This window comes from Palaemon carinicauda, chromosome 6, assembly GCF_036898095.1.
Source record: "Palaemon carinicauda isolate YSFRI2023 chromosome 6, ASM3689809v2, whole genome shotgun sequence".
Classification (NCBI taxonomy): domain Eukaryota; kingdom Metazoa; phylum Arthropoda; class Malacostraca; order Decapoda; family Palaemonidae; genus Palaemon; species Palaemon carinicauda.
In genome coordinates this window covers 89,385,858-89,398,737 of record NC_090730.1, presented here as the reverse complement: position 1 = coordinate 89,398,737, position 12,880 = coordinate 89,385,858, and the positions used below count along the sequence as shown (strand labels likewise).

Sequence of the window (12,880 nt, the reverse complement as noted above, 5' to 3'; positions counted from 1 at the left end):
CCTTCTACCAACAGCTTGGCACTGCCATATCCCAAATTCCAGTTGGGGACCGTCTCCTTCTCTTAGTGGATTTTAACACCAGAGTGGAGTGAGACCATGAACCCTGGCACAACGTAATTGGCAGGCAAGGCATGGGAAACTACAGTGATAATGGCCTCCTTCTCCTTGGCCTTTGCGCTGAAAAGGAACTATTCATCACAAACACGCAGTTCAGACTCCCGAATCTATTTACAGTAATATATACAAGAAATAAAGCATAGTTTCGTCGTGCCATAAAAGAAGCTAGGCGTCACTCATGGATGTCTTTCGTTTCCTCCATTAACTGTAGAACACCACCATCTTCTCTTCTCTATGGAGGAAAGTAAAAAAGATAGCTGGCAAATTCATCCCCAAACCCACCACCAGTATTGATGTTGAATGGTCAGTATGTGACTGGAGCAACTGAGGTTAGCAATGCATTGGCTGATCATTTCTCCAATGTATCAAGTAAGTGTAAAGTAGCTCCTGGGTACCAGTATAGAAGCAGTGAAGAATGGAAACTGCTACATTTTGCAACAGAAAAGGAGGAATCCTACAATAATCCTTTTATCCAAAGGGAATTTGATTCCACACTTGCTAATTGCAACAATACAGCCCTGGACCCGATGGAATTCCATACGCAAGGATTAAACATGTACATTTTAATACTAAGTTATTTATTTTAAGCATTATGAATAGAATATGGCAGGATCATAGTTATCCAAGTGTTTGGGAACTAGCCGTTATTTTAGCATTTTTAAAACACGGTAAGGATAAGTTTTTAGCAGCGACTTATTGCATTGCCATGTTATTTAAGTAAAATCATGGAGAAGATGGTCAATGCAAGACTGATGTGGTACCTGGAGAAGAAAGGTATTTTATCATCCTGTGTGGCTTTAGGAAAATGCCTTCAATGACTGATGTCTTAATACAACTCGAGTCCTCCTTTTGTGAAGCCTTTGCCTCAAAACAGCACAATGTAAGTCTTCTTTTACCTCGAAAAGGCTTATGATACTGCATGGAGATATGGTATACTGAAAACCATTCATAATTTAGGACTGAGAGGAGAGCTACCGTTGTTCATTCAAGCATTTGTGTCACATACTTTTTTTCAAGTTAGAGTAGGTGAAACTTTGTCAGAGAGGAAATATCAGGAAGATGGAGTTCCTCAGAGTAGTGTGCTGAGGGTAACCCTATTTGCAACAGCCATAAATGGGATATCCTCCGTCATTCCTAGAGATATTCCCTCAATGCTATTTGTAGATGATCTCTCTATATCATTTGCTAGAGCTAGAATGGCAATGGTTGAGAGAAAATTACAACTCTCAATCAACAAAATAATTCAATAGGGTGATAAGAATGTATTTAAATTTTCGAGAAGTAAAACTGTTATTGACCATTTTTCTCGTATTCGGGGAGTACATCAAGACCCAGATATGTACATCAAAGATCAACGTTTCACATGCGCAAATGAGGTTAGATTTTTTAGATTGATATTTGATTGTAGGCTTACATTGTAGTGGTTTGCGGACTGGGGCGAGATGTAGCACGCAGACTGCCTAGTGTCCGAATGCCGACCACACTCCAACGTTCACCACACAAAAAGGTAAAACGGTGGAACACCCAAAAATCTGGGTAACAGGTCAAGAGAACTGAGCACTGGGCACCACCTCTTGATTTTATACTGGGCAAGGGGACCCAGCTAGAACTGTAGTTGCTCAATATTATTTAGAGGTAAGCCATCTCACTTGTTACTGGCATGCATGGAATCTAATTTAAATAGCAGCAGCCACATTTCAGGTTACTCAAGTACCAAACACTAGTAGAGGAAACAAAAAGAGAAAAAAAAAATAATATAAGGGAAAAAATCTAAATTAATGGCTGAGAAGGGGACATCTACAGGGGAAAGAAACACTTCCAGTTAATAAGATAAGTAAAAAAATAAGTTTTTCATTCCTGAGTGAAGAGTACAATACTGTAGTATGATAATTCAGGTTATGCTTGAGGTATTTTGAGTAAAACTAATAAACTAAAACTTAATCAAAATACAAAGCTGAAGAACACATACAGTATGGTACCATTAATCCCACTGTTCATTAGGTGTCCTATATCTTATTCTTCATATTTTGTCAAGGGTGTTTCAAAGATACATACATACATATACCCAGGCACTTCCCCCAATTTTAGGGGGTAGCAGACATCAAACAAATGAAACAAAAAGGGGACCTCTCCTCTCTACATTCCTCCCAGCCTGGCAAGGGACACAACCGAGTTTGGCTGGTACTGCTAGGTTGCCACGGCCCACCCTCCCCTGTTATCCACCACAGATGAAGCTTCATAATGCTGAATCCCCTACTGCTGCTACCTCCACGGTCATTAAGGCACCGGAGGAAGCAGCAGGGCCTACCGGAACTGCGTCACAATTGCTCGCCATTCATTCCTATTTCTAGCATGCTCTCTGGCCTCTCACATCTATCGTCCTATCACCCAGAGCTTCCTTCACTCCATCCATCCACCCAAACCTTGGCCTTCCTCTTGTACTTCTCCCATCAACTCTTGCATTCATCACCTTCTTTAGCAGACAGCCATTTTCCATTCCCTCAACATGGCCAAACCATCTCAACACATTCATATCCACTCTAGCTGCTAACTCATTTCTTAAACCCCTTTCTCACCCTCACTACTTCGTTCCTACCCCTATCTACTTGAGATACACTACCCATACTTCTTAGATGCTTCATCTCAAACACACTCAATTTCTGTCTCTCTCACTTTCATTCCCCACAACTCCGATCCATTCATCACAGTTGGTACATTCACTTTCTCATACAGAACTCTCTTTACATTCATGCTCAACCCTCTATTTTTTACTACTCCCTTAACTGCCCCCAACACTTTGCATCCTTCATTCACTCTCCGACATACATCTGCTTCCATTCCACCATTTGCTGCAACAACAGACCCCAAGTACTTAAACTGATCCACCACCTCAAGTAATTCTCCATTCAACATGACATTCAACCTCGCACCACCTTCCCTTCTCGTACATCTCATAACCTTACTCTTACCCACATTAACTCTCAACTTCCTTCTCTCACACACCCTTCTAAATTCTGTCACTAATCGGCCAAGCTTCTCTTCCGCGTCTACAACCAGTACAGTATCATCTGCAAACAACAACTGATTTACCTCCCATTCATGGTCATTCCCGTCTACCAGTTTCAATCCTCATCCAAGCACTCGGGCATTCATCTCTCTCACCACTCCATCATCATACAAGTTAAACAACCACGGCAACATCACACATCCCTGTCTCAGCCCCACTCTCACCGGAAACCAATCGCTCACTTCATTTCCTATCCTAACTCATGTTTTACTACCTTTGTAGAAACTGTTCATTGCTTGCAACAACCTTCCACCAACTCCATATAACCTCATCACATTCCACATTACTTCCCTATCAACTCTATCATACGCTTTTTCCAGATCCATAAACGCAACACACACCTCCTTACCTTTTGCTAAATATTTCTTGCATATCTGCCTAACTGTAAAATCTGATTCATACAACCCCTACCTCTTCTAAAACCACCCTGTACTTCTAAGATTGCATTCTCTGTTTTATCTTTAATCCTATTAATCAGTACTCTACCATACACTTTTCCAACTACACTCAACAAACTAATACCCCTTGAATTACAACACTATGCACATCTCCCTTACCCTTATATAGTGGTACAATACACGCACAAACCCAATCTACTGGTACCATTGACAACACAAAACACATATTAAACAATCTCACCAACCATTCAAGTACAGTCACACCCCCCTCCTTCAACATTTCAGCTCTCACACCATCCATACCAGATGCTTTTCCTACTCTTGTTTCATCTAGTGCTCTCCTCACTTCCTCTCTTGTAATCTCTCTCTCATTCTCATCTCCCATCACCGGCACCTCAACACCTGCAACAGCAATTATATCTGCCTCCCTATTATCCTCAACGTTCAGTAAACTTTCAAAATACTCTGCCCATCTTTTCCTTGCCTCTCCTTTTAACAACCTTCCATTTCCATCTTTCACCATATCTTCAATTTTTGAACCAGCCTTCCTTACTCTCTTCACTTCTTTCCAAAACTTCTTATTCTCTTCATATGAATGACCCAATCCCTGACCCCAGCTCAGGTCAGCCGCCCTCTTTTGCCACACTTAACACTTGCGCTTTACTTCCACATTTTTCTCTATATCTTTCATACTTCTCTACACTATTACTCCGCAGCCATTCTTCAAAAGCCCTCTTTTTCTCTTCCACTTTTACCTTCACTCCTTCATTCCACCATTCACTGCCCTTCCTCATGCTGCCTCCAACAAACTTCTTGCCACACACATCACTTGTAATCCCAACAAAATTTTCTTTTGCTAACTTCCACTCCTCCTCTAAATTACCAGTTTCTCTTACTTTCACTTCATCATATGCCATTTTCAACCTTTCTTAATATTGACTTTTTACCCCCGGTTTTATTAGCTCTTCAATCCTCATTAGCTCCCGTTTACATCCACCTACTCTATTCCCCCACTCTTTTGCTTCAACTAATTTTCCTTCCACCAAAAAATGATCAGACATACCGTTAGCCATACCCCTAAACTTGTGCACGTCTTTCAATCTTCCAAACATTCTTTTAGCTATCAACACAATCCATTAACACTCTTTCTACCACTCTTCTATTTGCCACTCTTACCCATTTATACTTGTTTTATCTTTCTTTTTGAAAAAGCTAGAACTTATCACCATACCATCTCTTACTCAACACATATCTACCAGTCTCTCACCACTCATTTTCACCTGGTACGCCATACTTCCCAAAGATAGTTATGAAATTATTGTAACACAGTAGCAAGAGCAAATGAAAAGGTACCCCTCTCTACCATGATGGCTAAACTTCAATTACATAGATGTCATACCAGCTGTATGGGTCAAGAATCTTAGGTAAAGGTACCCCTCTCTACCATGATGGCTAAACTTCAATTACATAGATGTCATACCAGCTGTATGGGTCAAGAATCTTAGGTTTATATATAGATAGCACTAAAGCCACTTCTTTAACATCAAGTATGTTATTCATAATTTATGCTGCAAGTTAGGCCAACTTGTTGAGTACCAGTTCAATAAACATCATTAAGAAATGTCTAAATTGTTTCACTGCATTGTTGTTGAGAATTTATTCATTGCTGGATCACTATACCAAGTTCACAGGGTGTTTATAAAGTACAGGAATGTTTACGTCACTCCAACAATTCTCTGGGTTAACAGGATAAACAGAGTATGTTTGATATAGATTTGTTTCCACTGACCACTGTCTGGGCTAATTTACAATAGTTTTGTCAAATCCTCTCACATTTGCAAATTTCTGTCAATATGAACAGTCAAATGTCTGCAGAATGCTTCTCTACTTGATTACAATTCTAGTCAGAATCTCCAACCCCTACAGGTAGTAGGGCGTCCTTGATTTACTAAGGTTGACTAGGGCACCAGCCGCCTGTTGAGATACTACCGGAGAGTTATAGGGTCCTTTGACTGGCCAGACAGTACTACATTGAATCCTTCTCTCAGGTTACGGTTCTTTCCCTTTGCCTACACATGCACCGAATAGTCTGGCCTATTCTTTATATATTCTCCTGTGTCCTCATACAACTGATAACACTGTGATTATCAAACAATTCTTCTTCACCAAAGGGGTTAACTACTGCACTGTAATTGTTCAGTGGCTACTCACCTCTTGGTAAGGGTAGGAGAGAGACTTTAGCTATGGCAAGCAGCTCTTCTAAGAGAAGGACACTCCAAAATCAAACCATTGTTCTCTAATCTTGGGTAGTGCCATAGCTTCTGTACCATGGTCTTCCACTGTCTTGGGTTAGTTCTCTTGCTTGAGGGTACACTCGGGCACACTATTCTATCTAATTTCTCTTCCTCTTGTTTTGTTAAAGTATTTATAGTTTATTTAGGAAATATTTATTTTTATGTCACTGCTTTTGAAATTTTTTTTTTCTTGTTTCCTTTCCTCACTGGGCTATTTTCCCCGTTGGGGCCCCTGTGCTTATAGCATCCTGTTTTTCCAACTTAGCAATTAATAATAATAATCAGTGTACGGGAAGAAGTTATAACAATGTAACAGGCATTGAGTAACTTTCTCGTGTCAACTTCTCCATCTTATAAGCAATTTCTAGCCTATAATCCCAGCTAGGTGCAGTGCACCGTCACTCTGTATTAAAAGAACATTTTTGAGTAGGGGACTGAAGATAAACACGTTAAACAGTATAAAAAACCTAATGCAATCTACATTAAAAATTTAAGAAAATAAGAAATAATTGGGTTTTTTTATTATACTTTTCCCCAACATGCGTTCCTCACGTGAAAGCTTTAAAAGTAAAGCGTATTGAGGCTCTGAATCTTATAAAAGTTTTGTCCCATACATTGTGGCGGGCAGACCGCAAAACTATTTTGAAATTATACAAGGCCTTAATTTTTTCCAAAATTAGTTATGGCTGTAAAATGTACTCCTTAGCCACCCCAAGCCAATTAAAGATTTTGGATTTTATACACCATACTGGTATTAGATTGGCAACAGGGGCATTTAGAACTTCACCTATTCCAAGCCTCCTTGTTGTGCTGGAGAATTACCGTTAGACCTTTACCAAAAGTTTTCTATTATTCGGTATTGGTTTATGTTGCGAAGACTTCCCAATTCTTTAACCTATCAAACTGCAAACCTTGTAAAGCAAACATCATACTTTGAGTTGCACCCAAAATGTCCTCAACTTTATGGTTTTCGGGTGAAACAATTGATTAGACAGTCTTGATACAGTTAGAACTAAGGTGCTTCCATTTAAGGTATCATCAATGCCTCCATGGAAATTACCAGAGGTATATTTTTGTAAATATTTTACTGGTTAAAATGAATATAACTGACTCAGAAGCCAGGTCTCTTTCTATGGAACGTGTCGCAGAACATATAGAATCGACCTTTATATATACTGATGGCTCCAAATCCGATGCTGCCGTTGGATTTGGAGTATATAGTAATGCTTTTAATTGTAAAGGTGCACTTCCTCCAACAGCATCCATATTTACGGCTGAACTATACTGCATACTAACCGCCGTTGAAAAAATAGAGTTGGAAGAGGGGGATAAATATACCATTTTTAGTGATGCAAGGAGTGTCCTTCAAGCTTTAGAAGTTTTTAATTCCAGTAACCCTTTAGATTAAAGATTTTAGAATGGCTTTTTATCATTGGACTGAGAGGTATAATGGTTCAATTTTGCTGGGTTCCTGCATACGTAGGTGTGTGTGGAAATGCGAAGGCAGATTTACTGGTAAAGAATGCTGCTGCTGAGTTGCAACCAAGAAGGTATCCCAGTCTTTGTGATGATTGTTTATCCAATATTAAGAATTTGATTTCTAATAGTTGGCAACAGCATTGGTATGGTTTGGTTGAAAATAAGATGCAAGAGGTATAGAATGCTATATCACCCTGGAAGTATAACATAATGCCCCAGAAGTGGGAGACTACTCTTTGTTGTCTCCTCACTGGTCACACTCAGTTGACACATGAATATCTGCTTACTGGCCAATACCAGCCATATTATGACTACTGTTTGGTATCCTTGATAGTGAGGCATATGTTGACCGAATACCCCACTTATAGTAGTGAAAGAAAAAGATATCTGTTTGAGGCTCGAGGTTAGGATGGCAGGTTCATCCTTGCCAAGACTCTTGGACATGATGTGTCCTACCATGCTAGTGTTACTTCTAGCTTTATTTCAGAAGCAGGTCCTCTGGAAGATATTTAACTTTTAAAATGACATTTTTGTTTTTATGGTTTTATTTGAATATTCTTTTATTTTTTATCACAATAAACGATATCAGCGTCAATGACCTTAGATGTCAGAATGCCAGAAAACCTCAAATCAATCAATCAACCATGATGGAGTTAGTTCATTGTAAAGAGCGTAATAGTTTGTATATAGTGTTGGAACAAATGACAAATTTGAAATTTTCCGTACTATATAAACCTGGAGCTCTTTATACATACTGGTCTCATCATCACCTTCCCCCAGAAGTCCTGCTGTAATTGCAAAGTGACAGTTGGTACTAGTGTAGGTGTGAGCTGGTTGGGTGGTCTGCCTAAGCTTCCCCTTCGCAAACTAGCGTTGGGTAATTACACTTCGCAAAAAGCTTTACGACTAGTTTCAGCTATTGCCAAAATATCTCCACGTAAAGAACCAGGTTTGTATAGTTGAGGAAATACAAATTACACTATTTCCAAACTTGCTATTTTTGTGTACCGGTAAATATATATACTGTAAGAAAAAGTTTTTAATGTTAATTTTGTATCTCACAGGCAAAAGAGTAAATCAAGTGAAAACACATAAAGCTGTTGTGTATTCTACGCAGCCTTCACAATCTACACAGTCCTCCATTCAATCAACTCAAGAAATATCACAGAATGATGATGAGTCACAATTTGGAGATGTGGATTCTGACTTGTTAGCACAATATATGGACTCTCAGGAGTCAAGTTAAAGAAATCTTGAGTTTTAGTTTTGGTGTAGCGTAAGTGGACAATGTTGTGAAGTCCTGGAGGCAGTTTATATATACAGTATATTACTATTTAGGACAAAATGTAAATTTTGATTATTGCAATATAGCCTTTGTAGATAGCCTGTAGTTGAACATTTATTTGAGTATCTTTTTTAAATGGCTGGAATATATAATGTGATGTGCAAAGGTGGTTTTCAATTCTGATCAGTTAAAATATTTCAATTAAAATTACCTCTATTTGAATTAATGGAATTAGTTAGGTAGTATCTTAAAATCCCTCAAAAAACTATTTTTGCTCTTGTTTAGATCCTTTTTATTCCAGTCCATATGAAAACCATGTGATTTTGTTTGTAATACAGTACTTCAAACTAATATGCTAACGTGAAAATTATAAGAGGGATAATTTAAGAATTGACAAAGGCCAAAGGACCGAGTCTTCTTCATGTTCTCCTTTGCAGAATATTTATTTCCTTGTTTAATTAACTTCAAAATATTCTGAAGCTTTAATTTTCATTTTTGTAAATAATATGGAACTAAATATTTTTTTAATCATTAATTTCTTAAGGTGCACTGATGTCAATATCAATGTGGACTAAATGATTTATGGAAAATTCAGTGTATATCGGTCATGGCCAATCATCTGCCCAGGAGTAGCAGTAGTTTTCATTGAAGATTTTTTTAATTTGAAATACTGTGCAGGGGGAATTATTCAATTATCCTACCAAGTAATTTTTACAGTTGCCAGTCAGGTTACATCGGACCTGTACGTTACGGTACAATACATTGCAGGAAGTATCAAAAATTTTTTGCAGCATCGATTTTCAGTCATCTGTTACCTTTCAACATTTCCAAAATATTTTAACATGTTGTTGCAATGATATTTTGGAAGACTTTAAACCAATAATGTAAGAATCATAAAGTGATATATGGGGAAATGGTTGAACTTCATTGTGGTAACCATTTTGATATTGATATATTATCAATAGAAATAATAATAATGAGGATGATGATGATAATAATACTGTAATAATAATAATGTAATAATAATAATGTTTTTTAAAAAACTGAAGACTTGTTTATTATATTTTTCAAACATCCCCCTTTACTCTGCATGGTATTATGGAATGACATGTCTATATATATATATATATATATATATATATATATATATATATATATATATATATATATATATATATACAGTAGGGTCCCGAATTACACGTGTTCTAATTACGCGATTCCTCAATTACGCGATCGATAGTTTTTAAAAATTAATTTTCCTGTATTTGCGAGGAGAATTCTAAATCCGCGAGTCAAGCACCGCGAAGCGTAGGAAATCTATTGTTTTCTTAATTGTATTGGGGGGGGGGTGATGGTTCCCCGATGTCTGAGAAGGGGGGGGGGGAGAATGTGAGAGAAAGATTTCTGTTCAAACATTTTAAGACTAGTTTTGGATGAAAAATGTTAAGGTTTGCCCATCTGTTGTGTGAACTTGTCGCTAGGCCTAGCCTAACTGTCCAACACCTATATGTACAATATTCCATATTTGTACTAATTAATTTTTATACTTACGTTGTGATTATGGTGAAAAATCCTTATTCATTAAACTTTAAATTAAAAACCATCAAAATAAAGACTATTTTATATCATGCTACTGCCAAACATGTCACCACAACCAAATCCATTACTTTGTTTAGTACGTTCCATCGCCGATCATAACGAACTCGCTAACCAATTTTAACATCTGTCTATAGGTTAACTTTTGCGGCAAAAGATATCTTACCAGGTACTATGTAATAATAATGTTATAATTAATGTTTTATTTATCCTTAGAAAATCAAAATATATGAAATATGAGCAATTTTGTTTCGTGTTGTTTTTTTTTTTCCTAAAAAAACGCCTTCTTAAAAGGAAAACGTTTTTTTTTTTTACGTTTCATCGTCGATCATAAACGCATTTACTCCTGAAAGTGATATTGAAGAGCTTTTACTAAAGATGTTATTATAAATAAAGATTATGAATAGGTGGTAAAATATCTATAATTAAAGTGTAGCAGCATCAAGAAATGTTGGGGTTCGCCCTTTACATAAGAATGTACTGTACATTGGATTAGACAGAACGTAGAAAAAATCAATTAGGGAAAAATCGGTATTCGATATCCTCTTCATCAGCATCGTCATTCGTCAATCGGCCTTTTTATTTTTTTTATTCTCAGTCGCTAACTAGTTATCGCACTGCCAAGATCTGCACACATTCCGATAATTCACATTTGAAGGTTTTCTGGGAGAGGATGGATAGAGAAAATACCGAACTATATAAAATGTTTTTTTAACCTGTTAAGCGTCACCCACGTGATAAACCGTTCACCACGATCTACTCGGTACTGCCTTCAACTGTATATTCCGTTCATGACTTTAATTGCCTTTTACAAGCCGTCAGTCTCGTGATGTTACTTTACTCGTATAGTAAGTATAGGATCACCACTTGGCAACACTCTCAGCATATGGGGACTGTGAATAGAAACTTATATGATGTCTGGCAACTATTTTTCTGAAGGTAGCTTGATGTTACAAAACTCTGGTTTGAACTGGTTTCCTATCATTGCGCTCGGGCGTTCATGCATAAGTGGTTATTTGTTGTTACTTTTGTAATGAAAGGTCTAAAGAGGAAGGTTATTTCTTTAGATAAAATAAATGATATTCTTGTTGTGGAATTTGATAATGATAACCTGTTTGATAATGAGAGCACTAGTTCTGAATCCTCCAGTGATGAGTATATTGAAGAAACAAAGTTTTCTTTCGATGTCGAAAGCGAAAATGACTTCTCATTACCGAATGACTGGACAACGAAATTTCACAAAACTATAAAGGGAAAGGAAATGCCGAGAGAGAGAGAGAGAGAGAATAAAGTGGATAAATAATGTACAAATGTATGACGAACATATTTGAAAACTATACAGGAAACGATATGGAGAGAGAGAGAGAGAGACACCTATCCCTTTCCTTTTGTTGCTTATCCAGGCGTAAGATTTACGATTGAAGATAAAAAGAACCCATTAGAATATTCAGTATTATGTAGCCATTTGAAATTAAATAATAGTAGTATTAATTGTTTTTTTTTACTCAACCATTTAATTAATATCCCTACTTTTAACTATAATTACGAATTATAAGCATAAAGAAATTATATTAACTTTGAAAAATTATCATTAGTGAAATGACCGCTCAGGGCAAAAAAAAAGCGTGATTATCGTACAGCAGCCTAGTGTACACTTGCGCCTACTGGCCGTGTTTACGTGTGGGAGTGTCATCATGGATATACAGTACTATACAGTAATTTTTAACTATTGCTAGATACGTACTGTATCAAACCTTGAAAACCCTTTTTTGTTTTTTGTATCTATAGGAAATAATTCTACATCACTCGGAAAATACTGAAAACATTAAGCTATGCATAGTACAGTAGTAAATACTACAGTCATAGACAATTATTAAAACTTTAACAACTTTTTATTGTTTTATTTATCCATAAAAGAAATTTTGTACAGTATTTTATAAAAAAAATCTATAAGAAGGATTTCTTACAGTATTGTTAAGATAAAAGCTACAGTATATATATATATATATATATATATATATATATATATATATGTTTTATATATATAATATATACATACATACATACACACATACATACACACACACAGTGTATATACAGTATATATATATAGCTAGAAAGCTAGAAATGGAGTGAAAAAAAAATTGACGGGTAGGTTGCTGTTTGCCGCCATGATGTGTTTCGAAATATACGAATTTCCAATTACACGAGGCCTTTCATCGACCAAATTCTCGCATAATTCGGGACCCTACTGTATATATATGTCTATCTATATATACATATATATATATGTCTATCTATCTATATATATATATATATATATATATATATATGTATACATATATATATTGGTTCCAACACGGAGTACTTACCTCGAACTACTTTCTTAGGAGTATCTGGGATCTCCTCCCTAACCGACCAAGAATTTTGTGCAGTTCCCTCTATCTCCGTTTTCCCTTGTCGGGTCCCTCCGTGGCGGATGGATATGTGCCCTGAGGCGACCTGGGGTCAGCGCGCGTGGGTGCGCTACTAGGTCTTTGTCGCCAGTAAGCATCTGGTCGCGGCGTAGATAACATCTCGCCGCTCTCTCTCACATCCCGTCCGACCCACCATTGTGTTCTTGTGTGTTTTCCCGTTCATATCC

The 12,880-nt window shown here is 37.1% G+C and overlaps 1 protein-coding gene across 1 annotated transcript in view; it reads left to right on the top strand.

The window, feature by feature from the left end:
• The window catches only part of Prim2 (DNA primase subunit 2), a 294,414-nt gene extending 284,726 nt beyond the window's left edge, over positions 1–9,688 (top strand). Inside the window, exon 10 of the mRNA XM_068375288.1 lies at positions 8,420–9,688. Within this exon, the coding sequence (XP_068231389.1) occupies positions 8,420–8,601 (182 nt within the window). The 3' untranslated portion in view covers positions 8,602–9,688. The remainder of the gene's footprint in view (positions 1–8,419) is intronic.
• Positions 9,689–12,880: the final 3,192 nt, after the last annotated feature.